Source organism: Rattus norvegicus, chromosome 18 (assembly GCF_036323735.1).
Source record: "Rattus norvegicus strain BN/NHsdMcwi chromosome 18, GRCr8, whole genome shotgun sequence".
NCBI lineage: Eukaryota > Metazoa > Chordata > Mammalia > Rodentia > Muridae > Rattus > Rattus norvegicus.
This window is the reverse complement of record NC_086036.1, coordinates 34559196-34572371: the sequence shown is the minus strand read 5'-3', so window position 1 is coordinate 34572371 and position 13176 is coordinate 34559196. Positions and strand designations below refer to the sequence as shown.

The following is a 13176-nucleotide window of genomic DNA, read 5'->3' as shown; positions in this document are numbered from 1 at the left end:
GTGTGCTCACTGCCCATAGAGATCCTTGAGACTTGAAGTTATATTACAGGCAACTGTCAGCTGCTAGGTGTGGGTGCTGGGAACCAAACTCAGGTCACCTTTAAGATCCAACTCCCTAGACTTACTAGGTTCTTAACTATACCTAAAAGGGAAAATGAAAGCCAGATGTGGTGGTACATGTCTTTAATAACAGCACGAAAGAGGCTGAAGCAGCAGAATCATGAAAAAAAATCAGGGCGGGAGGTATGGACTAATAAGGACATCTACCTATTAATATACAGTTAAAAGCTAAAATTCTCTGATTCTTAGACAGCTCTAAGTAAAAGAAAATTAAACAGCAAAATTCTGAGTTATAGAAATTAGGGACATACACTTAGATTAATTGTCATGCTTGCCCTGTTGAGAAAAAGACTACAAATCCTAATAGTAATGAATTTCTGTGCATATTTAATGGCTTAAATAAACATGGCAGTCACGGACTGCATACCGGGCAATCGTCCCCAGAAGAACCACCAGTCTGATTTAGCAAGTGAGATGTGTCACTCTGGTTAGTAGTTGCATGTCCAAGACGGTGTTTAACAGGTACTTTGTTAAGAACATAGGCACCAGAGGTCTGTGGTTTGCCCATCATCTACAAATACAAAATAAATATCTATGTGATATAAGTTTAAAAATACACACGAGAATGATACAAATTTAACATAAAGGTTATAACTGAAATGAGAAAATGCTTCAATTACCTGTAAAACTGTATTCTTTAAGGCACTATGAATATATAGATGGTTGTATTACCCATATTGTTTTAGATGTCTAATACATGTCATAACAGCTAGGAGGAGCTCAGTAATATAGCCAGTGCTAAATGTGAACAAGTCCCTGGTTCAGTCCTGAGCCCCCAAAATACATGTTTTACAGTAAAGCACACACTCTCTCTCTTCACAATAGCTTTTACAAATCTCTCTAGTATACCATGTTTTGAAGATAGGTTTTAAGCTTAGTATAAAGAGCAGTGAAATGAGAGTCGAGCTTGCTGCATTCTTTCATCAATCATCCAACATCTGACAAGTATTCACACTTAAATCCAAAGATAGAACAGAGTACAAACAAAAATGTCTGACTTAGATACTAATGAGCAGGAGTGATGAACAGAACTCAGATGACATGCATGCACACACTCTTCAGTGTTTTGAGATAGGAATGTGCTATGCAGCACAGGCTGGCCTCAAACAGATTACTGCCTCAGTGCTCTGCTTGCTTGTTTTTCACTTTTTCATCAGAACATATTTACCCTAAAGATGGTAACATCGAGGTGGAAATTACTGTTATTGTCAATATCTGGGTATCTCTAATGCACAGTGGCTAGATCTTTCCTTCTTTTACTTTTTCATTGAAATGTTTTAAGAAATATGTGATTGTTTTAAGAGTCAAGGACAAAAAATATACAAGAATCAAAACCCTTGTCCAAACACAATAATGCAACTGTATGTCCAGTACTTATGAGGCAAGGAGAGATGATCCTATGATGGTCAATCTTAAGCTTCAAACTGAAAATTCCTCTCAAAAACACAAAACAGAATCTTAGTTCCTTGGAGGTTCCACTTCAGTTTTTAAAGGAGTAAAATTGTCTGCATGGGAAATGGCAGGACAAATGGATAGATATAAAGGTGACTAATTCTAATATAGAGCAAAGTAGTTCAGGATTCAGAATTTAGGGGTAGAAGATGCGTAACACTAGGATTTTGAAAGCTCATCATCTAGAGACTGTCGTATGGGTGAAGCTAAACAGGTTAGAACTAGGTTAATCACCCTGCTGTAGACTAGCTCTCTCAGCTTTAGGGCACTGCAAAGCTTTTTGAAGCAGATCCCTGGGCCTTTTCCACAAAAATTGATTCAGAAGATGGGAGGAGGGGGAGTAAAAAGCTAAGTTTGAGAGCCAGGGTTTCAGTCCCCACAGCTATATAAAAGCCATACATTCAGGGAAGCCACCTGTAATCCAAGTACCTAAGAGGAAGAATCAGAGGCTAAGGTAAACTGGCTAGCTAGATTGGGAGAATTGGCAAGCTCAGGATTCAGTGAGTCCCCGCCTTAGTAAATACAGTGGAGAATCAACAAAGACACACAATGTCAATTTTAGCTTATATCCACCCATCCATGCCCATACCAAATAATTAAATTAAATTAAATTAAAAATGGGTAAGGTCTAAGAATCTGTACTTCTTTAATAATCAGGTCTCAGGAGACCAGATGATACTGGTTCATACATCAAACTATAAACAACCCTAATGTGGAAGGTGTCAAGGCTGTGAGCTGGAAAATAACAGCTGAGAAATGACACTAGGGTTTTAGTTAGCAAATATTACCTTTTGGATGCCTCCGTGGACTGAAGAGGGGGAAGACTGGGTTACCATCACCTGCTGCGGATGAAGATGCTGTGGTAGGTTGTGGTGCTGCTGTGAAAGGTGACTCAGGGTATGTTGCTGCTGCAGGAGAATCTGTGCTGAGGACTGGAGTGCTGGTTGCTCATTGTTCTCTCTGTGCCATAGGACTCGAATGAACCGATTGTTCAAAACAGCTTCTGTGCTAGAAATGGCTTTCCTGGCCTCCTCATTGGTAAGGTACTGGATGAGTGCTGCTTCTGGATCACCTTTAAAAGCAACCTTTAAAGAAAATAAAGGCAGTAACTTAAACTATGAATTAAATTATGTGCCTCCAAATTTGTATGTTAAAATGCTAGCCCTCAATGGAGAACAGGATTAGGGAAAAATTCAGTTTACATGGGATATTCCAAATTGTGGCCTTAATGTTTTTAGTTAAGGTGGCCTTATGAGAAGATGAAGAGGTCTCCATACCACCCTTTCACCCTCTTTGCCATATGAAGACAGTGAGAAACCAGGTGAGAAACCAAGCTAAGAAGGCATCCCTAGTTCAAGTAGCAGTAGATGCCTTTGGAGTTGGAGTTACAGGCAGCTGTGACCTACGCAATCAATGTGGACGCTGCGATCCTAGCTCAAGTCCTCTGGAAAAGCAGTTCACTCTTACTTGCCAAACTGTCTCTTCTACAATAATTCCTACTGTTTGTTTATTCAGCCTATGGTATTCAACATAAATGCCTGAGAAACTGTTCTACCTATGTATAATAATAAACCATCCAGTTCTTTTTTTCTAAATGCCATAAAGAATAATGACAGAAAACATTTAAGAGAAAAGGACATGAATTTAAACTAACGTACAGTCAGTTAAATCCTCACTTGTAACTACAAATTCATAAATTCAAACTTCTATACAAGTAGACATCAAAAAAATTATGTTATCACTACAATTGATTTGATGCTGGATAATTTACCATAAATCTCAGTTTCTTAGATAACATTAATAAAGACTGGAAAGTCATTTGTTTAGACAAAGACCTATGAACAACAACAAAAATAACAAGAACCTACCTGGTATTTTCAAGAAAAGATTACAGAAAAAGAATCAAATGAATTCTCAAGAACAAATTCAACTAAAAAATTTCATGATACACACATGCACACTTGGATATCTAATCGAGTTTACAACTCTTTGCAAAGTTGGAATCACCATTGCCTCTAATCAAGGTGAACTGCTAGGAATACTTTCCAAAACTCACAGCACACATGCATTCTGTCACAGATTGAATTAAATTACCTGGATATTAACTATGGTTCCAAATTTGCTGAAGTGTTCATTGAGCTTGGTAATGTTGTTCAATTCCTGGGGAATTTTTTTCACTTCTAATTTGGTGTTTGTGTACTGATTCTTCCTTAAGAAGCCTGGTTTACTCTGATTGTTGTTCCCTTGTCTGAAACAAGCATTGAGGAATCTTGGTTAATTCTCCCATCCTATAGCTAGCTAAGAGATGCTACCATCAGCAAGGAAAGTAACGTTTAGGCACTCTTCAAAAATTACAGAACTTTATTATATCCCTCATTACAATATAGAGAGGGAGGGGAAAACAGAATGAAGTATTTTGAAGAGAACTTGTCCAACTGATACTAAAGCATGTTAGAGCCACACAGGTGCCAGGCTACCTTTAAAACAAATAGAGCAATGTTTTTTAACCACATATTTGTCATTTTTAAGCATGCATTTTTCAACTTCTGCAAAGGTACCAATGTTTTCTTCCTAGTCACTCCTGGTATGTCAATGATGTTTAATATTGGGTGAGGAGTAGGTACAATTTACAAATATTATGAATATCCTGTTACTTTTTAATTTCTAGGATATTCTAAAGATGCCTCTTGGAACCCTAACTCTAAAAAGCATACTTTAAAAAAATCACTAATTAATGATTTGTTTGTTTGCTTGTTTTTCTGGACAGGTTTTCTCTGTAAGAGCCCTGAATGTCCTTGCTTTGGAGACCAGGCTGGCTTCAAACTCAGAGCCATGGAATTAAAGGCACGCATCACCACACTTTGCAAAAACGTTATTAACCAAATGAAACAACACAAGCATTGATTATATATTTCTAATAAACAAAACCATCTTACTTTCCCAGCCAAGGCTTCTTTGTAAGGGGCCCTTCCAAACCACTAATAGCTCTCTTTCGGCTCTCTGGTTCCAGAACTACTCTGGTGATGTTGCTATTAATTGAAACAGGAACTGGTGGTTCAGTCTGGATGACAATATTAGCAGCTGTTGGAAACAAAAATTCCCATTAATGAATTTTGAGGAAAGATCAAATAATTGGAATATTTAATCTAAAGCTAAAAGGTCCTATGAACAACACTCACCTACTACCATTTCCTATGTTTGTTTTGTTTAAAGGCAGATCACTGACTTTCTGCCTCAGTTTGCCAAGGGCTGGGATTAGAGGCCTGCACAACCATGTCTCGCTTACCATTTCCTTCTTAGAAATGCTTATCAGCAAGGAAAGCCACAAATGACTATTCTTTACACTCAAAAAATTAAGTAAAATTAAAACTTAAAACCTCAAAGACAATTCAATGTGACAGTTAACTCAAGCAGACCATCATCGAATGCAAGAAAGTTATTGGAGAGAGTAGTCTGAGGAGCAAGGCCATATATATACACACACACACACACACACACACACACACACACACACACACACACACCATAAATTTACTTATTTTTACAATATAAATATATAACAATTACTGTTTTCAACAAGGGATTAAGCAATACAACTACAATTATTATCTGCCTCCATTCATAGTCCAACAAAATATTCACCACATAAAGGTTTTCTTTTGTTTGTTTGTTTTTCAAGACATAGTTTCTCTGTAGAGCCCCTGCTGTCTTCTAATTATGTAGACCAGGCTGGCCTTGAACTAAAAGATCTATCTTCTGATGCCTGAGTGCTGAAGTTAAATGTATGTGGCACCACCAGCAGCTAGTGATTTTCTTATATGCAATATTACATTATTTTGTTTTCCTTTTTTTTTTTTTTTTAAATCAGATCTCATTCTATAGCCCAGCCTGGCCTGGATCTCAATCAGTCCTCTGCCTCAGTCTCCTGAACATTGACTCGAATTATAGTGAGGCACCATGCCTAGCTATGTGTTTGTATAGGATCATATTTTACTCTAATGTATTTGCAAGGAAACTGAACTCACATTAGAGATATATGCTTGTGTTTTATCTTGGCTTGATTTTTGGGGGGATTGGGGAACAACTTGAGACAAGACCTGACTATGTATCCCTGGTTGGCCTGTAACTTACTATGTAAACTAGGCTAGCGTCAGAGATCTGTCTCTGTCTCCCAAGTGCTGGAATTAAAGGCATGGTTAATGGATCCATCCCCACCCCCTTTTTATTAAGGTTTGTCTTAGAAACTTTGAAATAGATCCTGATGTAATTTTTACTGATTTTTGTTTGTTTGTTTGTTTTCTGTTTTTAGACAGGGTATCATGTGGCCCAGGCTGGCTTTGAACCTGCTATATAAAGATAATCTTCAACCCCTGATCCTCCTGCTGCCACACAGATTTAAAAAAGAAATTGCCACTGGGCCTGAGTATATAGCTGTAATCTTAAAGAGTAAATTGATAAAATGCTAATTTACTTGTAGTGCTTAGGCTTGAACCATTATTGGTTTGAGACTACAGCCCTCAAAATGCACAATATTCCTTTGATCAATTCTTTGAGGGAAAGGAACCAATCATTTCACCTTGTATCTGAACTCTATTACTGTGCTCAGCACACAACTAAAATGGTCTGAAGTCCTACCAAAACAAAAAACTGAAAATATTATTTTCTGTATCTATAATAAATATATTCTTTAACTATACCATTAAAATTTAGAAGCAAAGTCATTAAAAGACTTTGAGATGATTACCCAGTATGTTTTAAAAGTATAAGTAGTCTGATTTCCTCAAGAGAGCTCGGAAACACAAAAATATTAACTATAACATTAAATTACTATGTCACATTTATCATCAGAAAAGAGCATTCTCACCTCTTGGATTTGCATCCATATCTCCAGATGTGAGGCCAATCAGGTTGGGACGCTGTGTCTGTGCTCTTGAAAAGAACTGTCTGTACTGAGATCTACCAGAACTGGTGATACTAGGTGCTTCAGGATTATAACCATCTGGTTCATATGTATCTGAAAAACAAAACAAACAAACAAAAAAAACCCAACACTTAGAAAATCAGTGAGTGCTCAAACTATTCCCTATAAATAAAGAGCAGTTCAAATCATGTGTTCTTCAAAAAACTTAATTCCATCAATGCATATACACCTCTTTGTGAGTTATGTCAAACATTCCTTTAGGAGTGAGGAAGCAAACAGTGCTACTGTCATGAACATAGAGCCATCCAATTCAACCCACTCAGTCTTGTTTACCCTGTATATTAACCACATACTTCAATCTTCAATAACCATACATATTTTTATCACCGATTTTTGTTTACACGAACAAGTTTACTCAAAGATTGTTGAGTTGTGTCTTAGTAATCTAGGTATTTCTATAATCAATAAATTAATTTTTTAAGCCAAAGAAAGATAGCTGGCTTCCTATCCAAAGCGTATTTCAAATAAGAGCCAGGTAAGTTAAAATTTCACATTTATAATTATTTTAAAACCACCCTTTTACTTTTATCACATTTCTTATACTTTTTTCTAAAACAAAAAGTCATTTTTAAAATTCTAACCCTATGTAATTATTTTACTAGTGTAAAAACCGATTCTGAAATTACAGACTCAAATGGCACATATCTTCTCTCTAAATCAAATCATAGCAAGGTAGACTGAAGACATTGGCTTTCATAGTTACAATTCATGTGTTTCTTTTTATTCTTAATGAAAAATGTGTTTAATGATTCATAAAACGTTCAAACTACCAGATTAGGTTCAAGTACATCTTTATTAAAGGCTATCACTTCTATGATTCAGAGTATAAGCTCACAAATGATCCACTTGCTGGAGAGAGAGTTCAGTGGTTAAGAGGACACACTGTTCTTGTAAAAGATCCAAGTTGTTTCTCAGCACTCTTGTCAATTGGTTCACAACCACTTGTAACTCCAGCTCCAAAGGATTCATTACCCTCCTCTGAATGGGATGGGCACGTGTACTCAGATGCATAAAACCATATACAGACATACGCACACACACACAATTAAAAATCAATAAAATAAGCCAGGTGTGGGGGTACATGCCTTTAATATCAGCACTTGGGAGGTAGAGGCAAGTGAATCTTTATGGGTTTGAAGCCAGTCTGATCTACAAGGTTAGTCCCAGGCTAGCTAAAGCAATATACTGAGACTCTGTCTCAAATAAAATAAAGTAAATCTTCAAAACAAACAACCCCCCTCAGAAACTTCCTAAATTCTCAAAGCATTTTTTTCTCTGCCTCACCTTCTAAATAAGCTAAATAAGGAAGTCTTTGGTGCAGCTTATCATTCCCAACCCTCTTAGATTAAATCTTGCCCTGAACACTGTTATTTCCCAACTTCAGGTTCCGTGAGCATATTCTCTCCCTGCAAACACACCAACTCTTAAGTTTAGAACAATTAAACGCCACTGAGGGGCAACCAATTGAGACATCTAGTATCAGTACTAACACTGCTGGTCAGGGTTCCTTCTTGTCCACATTTCTTTCCTTTCACTTTTGAAAATAGCTTGTGGTGTAGTACAGACAAGCATCAATAGATTGAAAATGATTTCCTACAATAAAATAATAAATTATTTTGAAAAATTAGTCACTAGGGTGATCTGTGCTCTCTCCTTAGAATGGCTAAGGAAAGTTAATAAATTACTATCACAATGATATTCCTATTACAAGACCTACGTTCACTCTCAAGGCTTATTATATTCAGCCTCAAAGCTTCCTGGTGGTAACCTAATAAAACCAAAATCTATTTCAGTATGCTATCTAAGCAGTTAGTTACTCTGCCAGAGTATTCTTTGGCTTATACTCAATCTCTTCAGTTCTTGCTCTACATCCTTCCTTATAACTTTTTGTCTTCCACATGCAGAAGACAGAGTCAATGCTCAGTGTTTTCCTCAATCTGTCAGTATCTTATTTCCTGAGATAAAGTCTCTCATTGGATGTTCAGCTATAATGGCTGGTCAGTGAACCCCAGAAGTTCTCTCAACTAAATCTCACACCAGAATGATAGGTGTGTACCCCTATGCCCAGCTTTTTATAAAGGTGCTGGGGTTTCAAATTTAGTTCCTCACAATTTGAAGCAAGCATTATATTCAATGACCTATATACCCTTAATTTTTGTTTGTTTAAGTCAACTCTTATTACTGAGAGAAACATGCTTTAATGAAGTATAACTTAAAAGGAAATCCTATTTATTAGATTGAAGTATGTTAAATGTCTGAGCAATACATTTTGAAGATGATAGGTAAAATAACAAATTCCATAGATTCCACAGTTATGCTGTCCTGGCTAGTTTTATATCAACTTGATTCAAGCTAAAGTTATCTGAAAAGAAACCTCAATTGAGAAAAATACCTCTATAAGAAGCAGCTATAAGAAATTTTCTTAATTAGTGATTGATGGGGGTTGGGGAGCCCATTATGGGTGGTGCCATCCATGGGCAGATGATTCTATAAGGAAGAAGGCTGAGCAAGCCATCATGAGCAGCCAATAAGCAGTCCCCCTCCACGACCTCGTCATCAGCTCCTGCTCCAGATCCTTGTCCTATTTGAGTTCCTGTCCTGACTTCCTTTAATGATAAACTGTAGTGTGGAAGCATAAGCCAAATTAAACCCTCTCCTCCCTAAGAGTCTTTGGTCATAGTGTTTCCTCACAGCAATAGTAACCCTGACTAAGATAGAGGCCCACTCAAAGAACTAACAAAATAAACCCTACCTCAACCTTTAAGCACATCAACAAAGTACGGTCACAGTTTTCAATTACTGCTTAGTGGTAGCAGAAACTTCCCACAGCTGAGGCTACAGAAAGGTTCGAAATCCACACAACCAAATGACCTTGTTCTATGACCTCTGGGAACACAGAACCCAAATAAATGTAGATTCTACAATAAGGTCAGGCATAGTAGCAAACACCTGAAAACCTAGCACTCAGATTCCAAGTTCAAGACTAACCTGGACAATGTTGTGACCCTTGTTTGTTTTTAAAGGGCCCTTTAGTTAGTTATGAACTGAAATCCAAAAGACAAGCGAGACAAACATCTTTTAAAAAGAGACTATCAAAACACCAACAAAACATATCACAGATCTTCAAAATATATGTCAATAGGGTGAAATAATTTTCAACAACCCTACATTCATTATGAGCAATCTCTCCGTACAACAGGGAGTAGAAAAACTATGTTTATCCACCACCAACAAGAAACCAGATGTTTGGCTTTATTTCAAAGAAAAATTACCCTAGTTTTTCTTGAAATATACAAGTAATTAACTAGAAAATGCTCAAATAAGTACCATCTTCTATCTACCTGATTAGAAACTACATCAAGGAAGATGTGACTGTTACCAAGGCACTGAATGTAAACATACAGGACAACAGAGATGACAGACACACACAGAGGACCTAATCATCAACAACCACAAGGGACAAACCAAGAAACAGAGAAACAGAAAATAACTCTACCTAAGATCTTTATAGGAACTTTGAGTGCCAGGTCATCTGTCAGGTTGACCAGTTTAAGGTATAAAAGATCAGTGAGGAGGAGGATGGCCATCTGAAGCAAAGCTTACCTGGGACCAGAGGGGTGGGGCTGGAGACTGAGGTATGATACCCAATGGAGGATCCCATGAGGTTTCGAGGTGGCACCAAACGAGCTGCCAACAGAGGAGGCGGTGTCCCCAACTGAAGTCGCTCAGATGCAGCAGCACCATGTTCACGAGAATACATGGGCTGTCCTATAGAGGAAAGAATAGGAGGGCAGCTGGGATTGAGAGTCAATGCTTCTCTGAGGCAATGGTGTACTTCCTGAGGATGTGAGCCAAGAACAGAAAAATTACAACAAAAGGAACAGTAGTAGAGAAAGCCATTATTGAAGATTCTAACTCAAGAAAGCGCAGACATGCAACAAGTTAGGATGCATCAAGGCACAAAGAAACTAACACTGCATTATCTGCCCTGCAGATCCTTTCTCCTGTCTCTTCTATCTGTGTCTCTGCTTGAGAGGGTTTTGTCCAAGCTTGCTTGCCTCAATGTCACTGTAGAGGTGAGGCTAACATTGAAATCCTGATTCTATTACCTCCATGGCTCAAGTTCTGAGATTGTAGGTATGCAATACCACACTTGGCTTTCTGCTTTTTTGAATCTTAAGTGGAGTAAATATATGCTAATTTTATCTAAAGCTGAGCAATGAACCAACTGAGTTAGAGAAAGGTACCCTGAGCTACTGTTCATATAGAATCTAGTAGTCAATGAGCTATACAGATTGTTATGCATGTATCCCTCTAATCACAAGTGAAATGTCAAGTCTGCACAAAATATACTCCTGTATCTAAAAGCAGGAAAAAAATGCAAAACAAATTATCATACCCACAGCCTCACAAAGAATAAGAAATGTTCACTAGAAGAAAATTAAAAGGTGGTGGGAATTTGTTATCACCATAGAGAGGGCAATAACAAAGGAAAAAATTGAAGAAAATGCAAACAGACCAATACTGAATACAGGAAATGACTGTGGATATTAGAAGCCATGTTCTAAAATAGATTACATTTATAGACACAAACAACATGCACATGCACACACACACCACACACTTGAAAAGAGACAAAGTATCACAGACCAAAACCTTCCTTTGGTTTTTATTTATTACCATTTCCTAACAATGACATACAAAACATAAATTTATTATAAGGTTTAGTCAATATTTTATATAACAAGGCCAAACATTCACTACAACATAAGATCTAGTAAAGCTAGAAGATTTTAGTATGTGACTAAATGCCTTTTAATTTCAAAATCCCTTTAGATTTTCAACATGAACTGATAAGGCAGGCCACAAAGTAATCACTTGGTTTCACAGTAGTAAGAAGAAATAAGACTAAAATCTCTCATCTTCTTTGTCCACATGCATGAAGAAAAGGAGATGAAAAAGTTCACTGCAAAGCAGATGACACAACAACATCAATCCTTTCAAAATGTGTTTTAAAAGATTTAGTCAATCACTATATTGCAACGACAATTTAAAATAACCTCAAACATTAGAAAATAATAGTTCAATCATGACCTACTACAGAGAATTTTCACTGAAGAAAAAACAAACAAACCAAGAAGCTTAATGCTCAAGAGAAAAACCAAAAGAAACATGCCATCTGTGTGATGGCTTTAAATATATGATCCAGCACAAATCTGACTGGTTATGTAATCAGTAAGTAGTCTATAGACTTAAGGACAAGCTTGTGCAATATCAGTTTTTAAAACCACAGACAGCATGTGATTCATTGATTCAAACATTAAAAAGAGTGGCTAAAGCTGATGCATGCCTGGTGCCTGTAGACCAAAAGAGATCACTGCACACTCCAGACCTGGACAGTTGTGAGCTGTTCTGTAGGTGCTCAAAGTGTATCATTGCTCTTAACCTCTGAGCCATCTCTCCAGCCCCCCAAATTTCCCAACACACTAAAAATATACATAAAGATCTTTACTTTATTTGAACAAACCAAGTTACGCTATTTGGAAATTACCAATTATATTATTTATAAAAGAAAACTTGAACAATCTTAAGGGTCCAATTTATCTGTCTCAAAGACAGTATTTAAAGTGGAAACTAAGGAAACTACATTAAAATCAACTAAATAAAAAGATATTAAAAAAACTATGACTAAAATACTCTATTATACTTTCCAATGTTTTTTTATGTGTATGTTTTATGTTTATGTATTCCTGTGACGGTACATATGTTCCTTCAAGGAAGGATTCATATGTACAAATGTGGGCATGCGTGCCACTGTATGTGTTGAGGTACGGTCAGAGGACAATCTTGGGTGTCTTCGCTTTTTACCTTGTTTCACAAGTTTCATGCTATATTTACCAGTTGGTCCTCAAGATCCCAGAGAATCTGCTTCTCTTCTCACTGTAGAAGCACTCAGATTCCCAACATGAGCTACCATGTCTGATTTTACCTGTTCTGGAAACCTGAATTCCAGTTTTCACACTTGTACAGCAAGTCTGTTATCCATTCGAGACACCTCCCCACAAGTCTCCAATTTTCAAATATTTTTTACACATATGATTCCCACTCTAGGCTACTGTAATGATGATTCAATACCAGAACTTATTACATTTATTTCTGTGTGAGTGTGTGTGTGTGTGTGTGTGTGTGTGTTTGTGTGCGCGCGCGCCCGTGCGCACGTGCAAGCACGTGTGTGTACACATGCAAATGTAGGGAATCCAGAGGACAACTTATATTGGCTTTCTCTTTCCCCCTTATGGGTCTTGAGAATCATACTTAGGTCACCAGGTTTAGAGGCAAGCACCTTACCTTTACCCACTAAGCCATCGGACCAGGCCCCGAAATTGTGTTTTAAATGCTAAAATGGCTAGCAGATCCTATACTCTAGGACTTTAATTTTTTTCTATAAACTGTGAAATGTGCTATATGTACATGCTCATGTGGGCATATGCATATGAAGACAAAAAGCTGACATCAACATCCTCCTATATTGCTTTTCTTTCTACTTTTTAATTCTTCATTGTAAAAATTGAGACAGGACCTCATGTATGTCTGGCTGGCCTCAAATGTACTATGTAAATGAG

At 37.2% G+C, this 13176-nt stretch overlaps 1 protein-coding gene across 8 annotated transcripts in view; it reads right to left on the bottom strand.

The window, feature by feature from the left end:
- The window catches only part of Rbm27 (RNA binding motif protein 27), a 62593-nt gene that overhangs the window by 14744 nt on the left and 34673 nt on the right, over positions 1-13176 (bottom strand). For 4 of the 8 annotated variants that reach the window (XM_008772179.4, XM_006254680.5, XM_063277467.1 and 1 more), the window contains 6 exons: positions 10157-10321; positions 6437-6586; positions 4509-4653; positions 3667-3820; positions 2361-2657; positions 488-631 (listed from right to left, as the gene is read on the bottom strand). In XM_008772179.4, coding sequence (XP_008770401.1) covers positions 488-631; positions 2361-2657; positions 3667-3820; positions 4509-4653; positions 6437-6586; positions 10157-10321 — 1055 coding nt within the window. The remainder of the gene's footprint in view (positions 1-487; positions 632-2360; positions 2658-3666; positions 3821-4508; positions 4654-6436; positions 6587-10156; positions 10322-13176) is intronic. The other 4 variants (XM_006254678.5, XM_063277468.1, XM_063277469.1 and 1 more) reach the window with 1 other exon arrangement.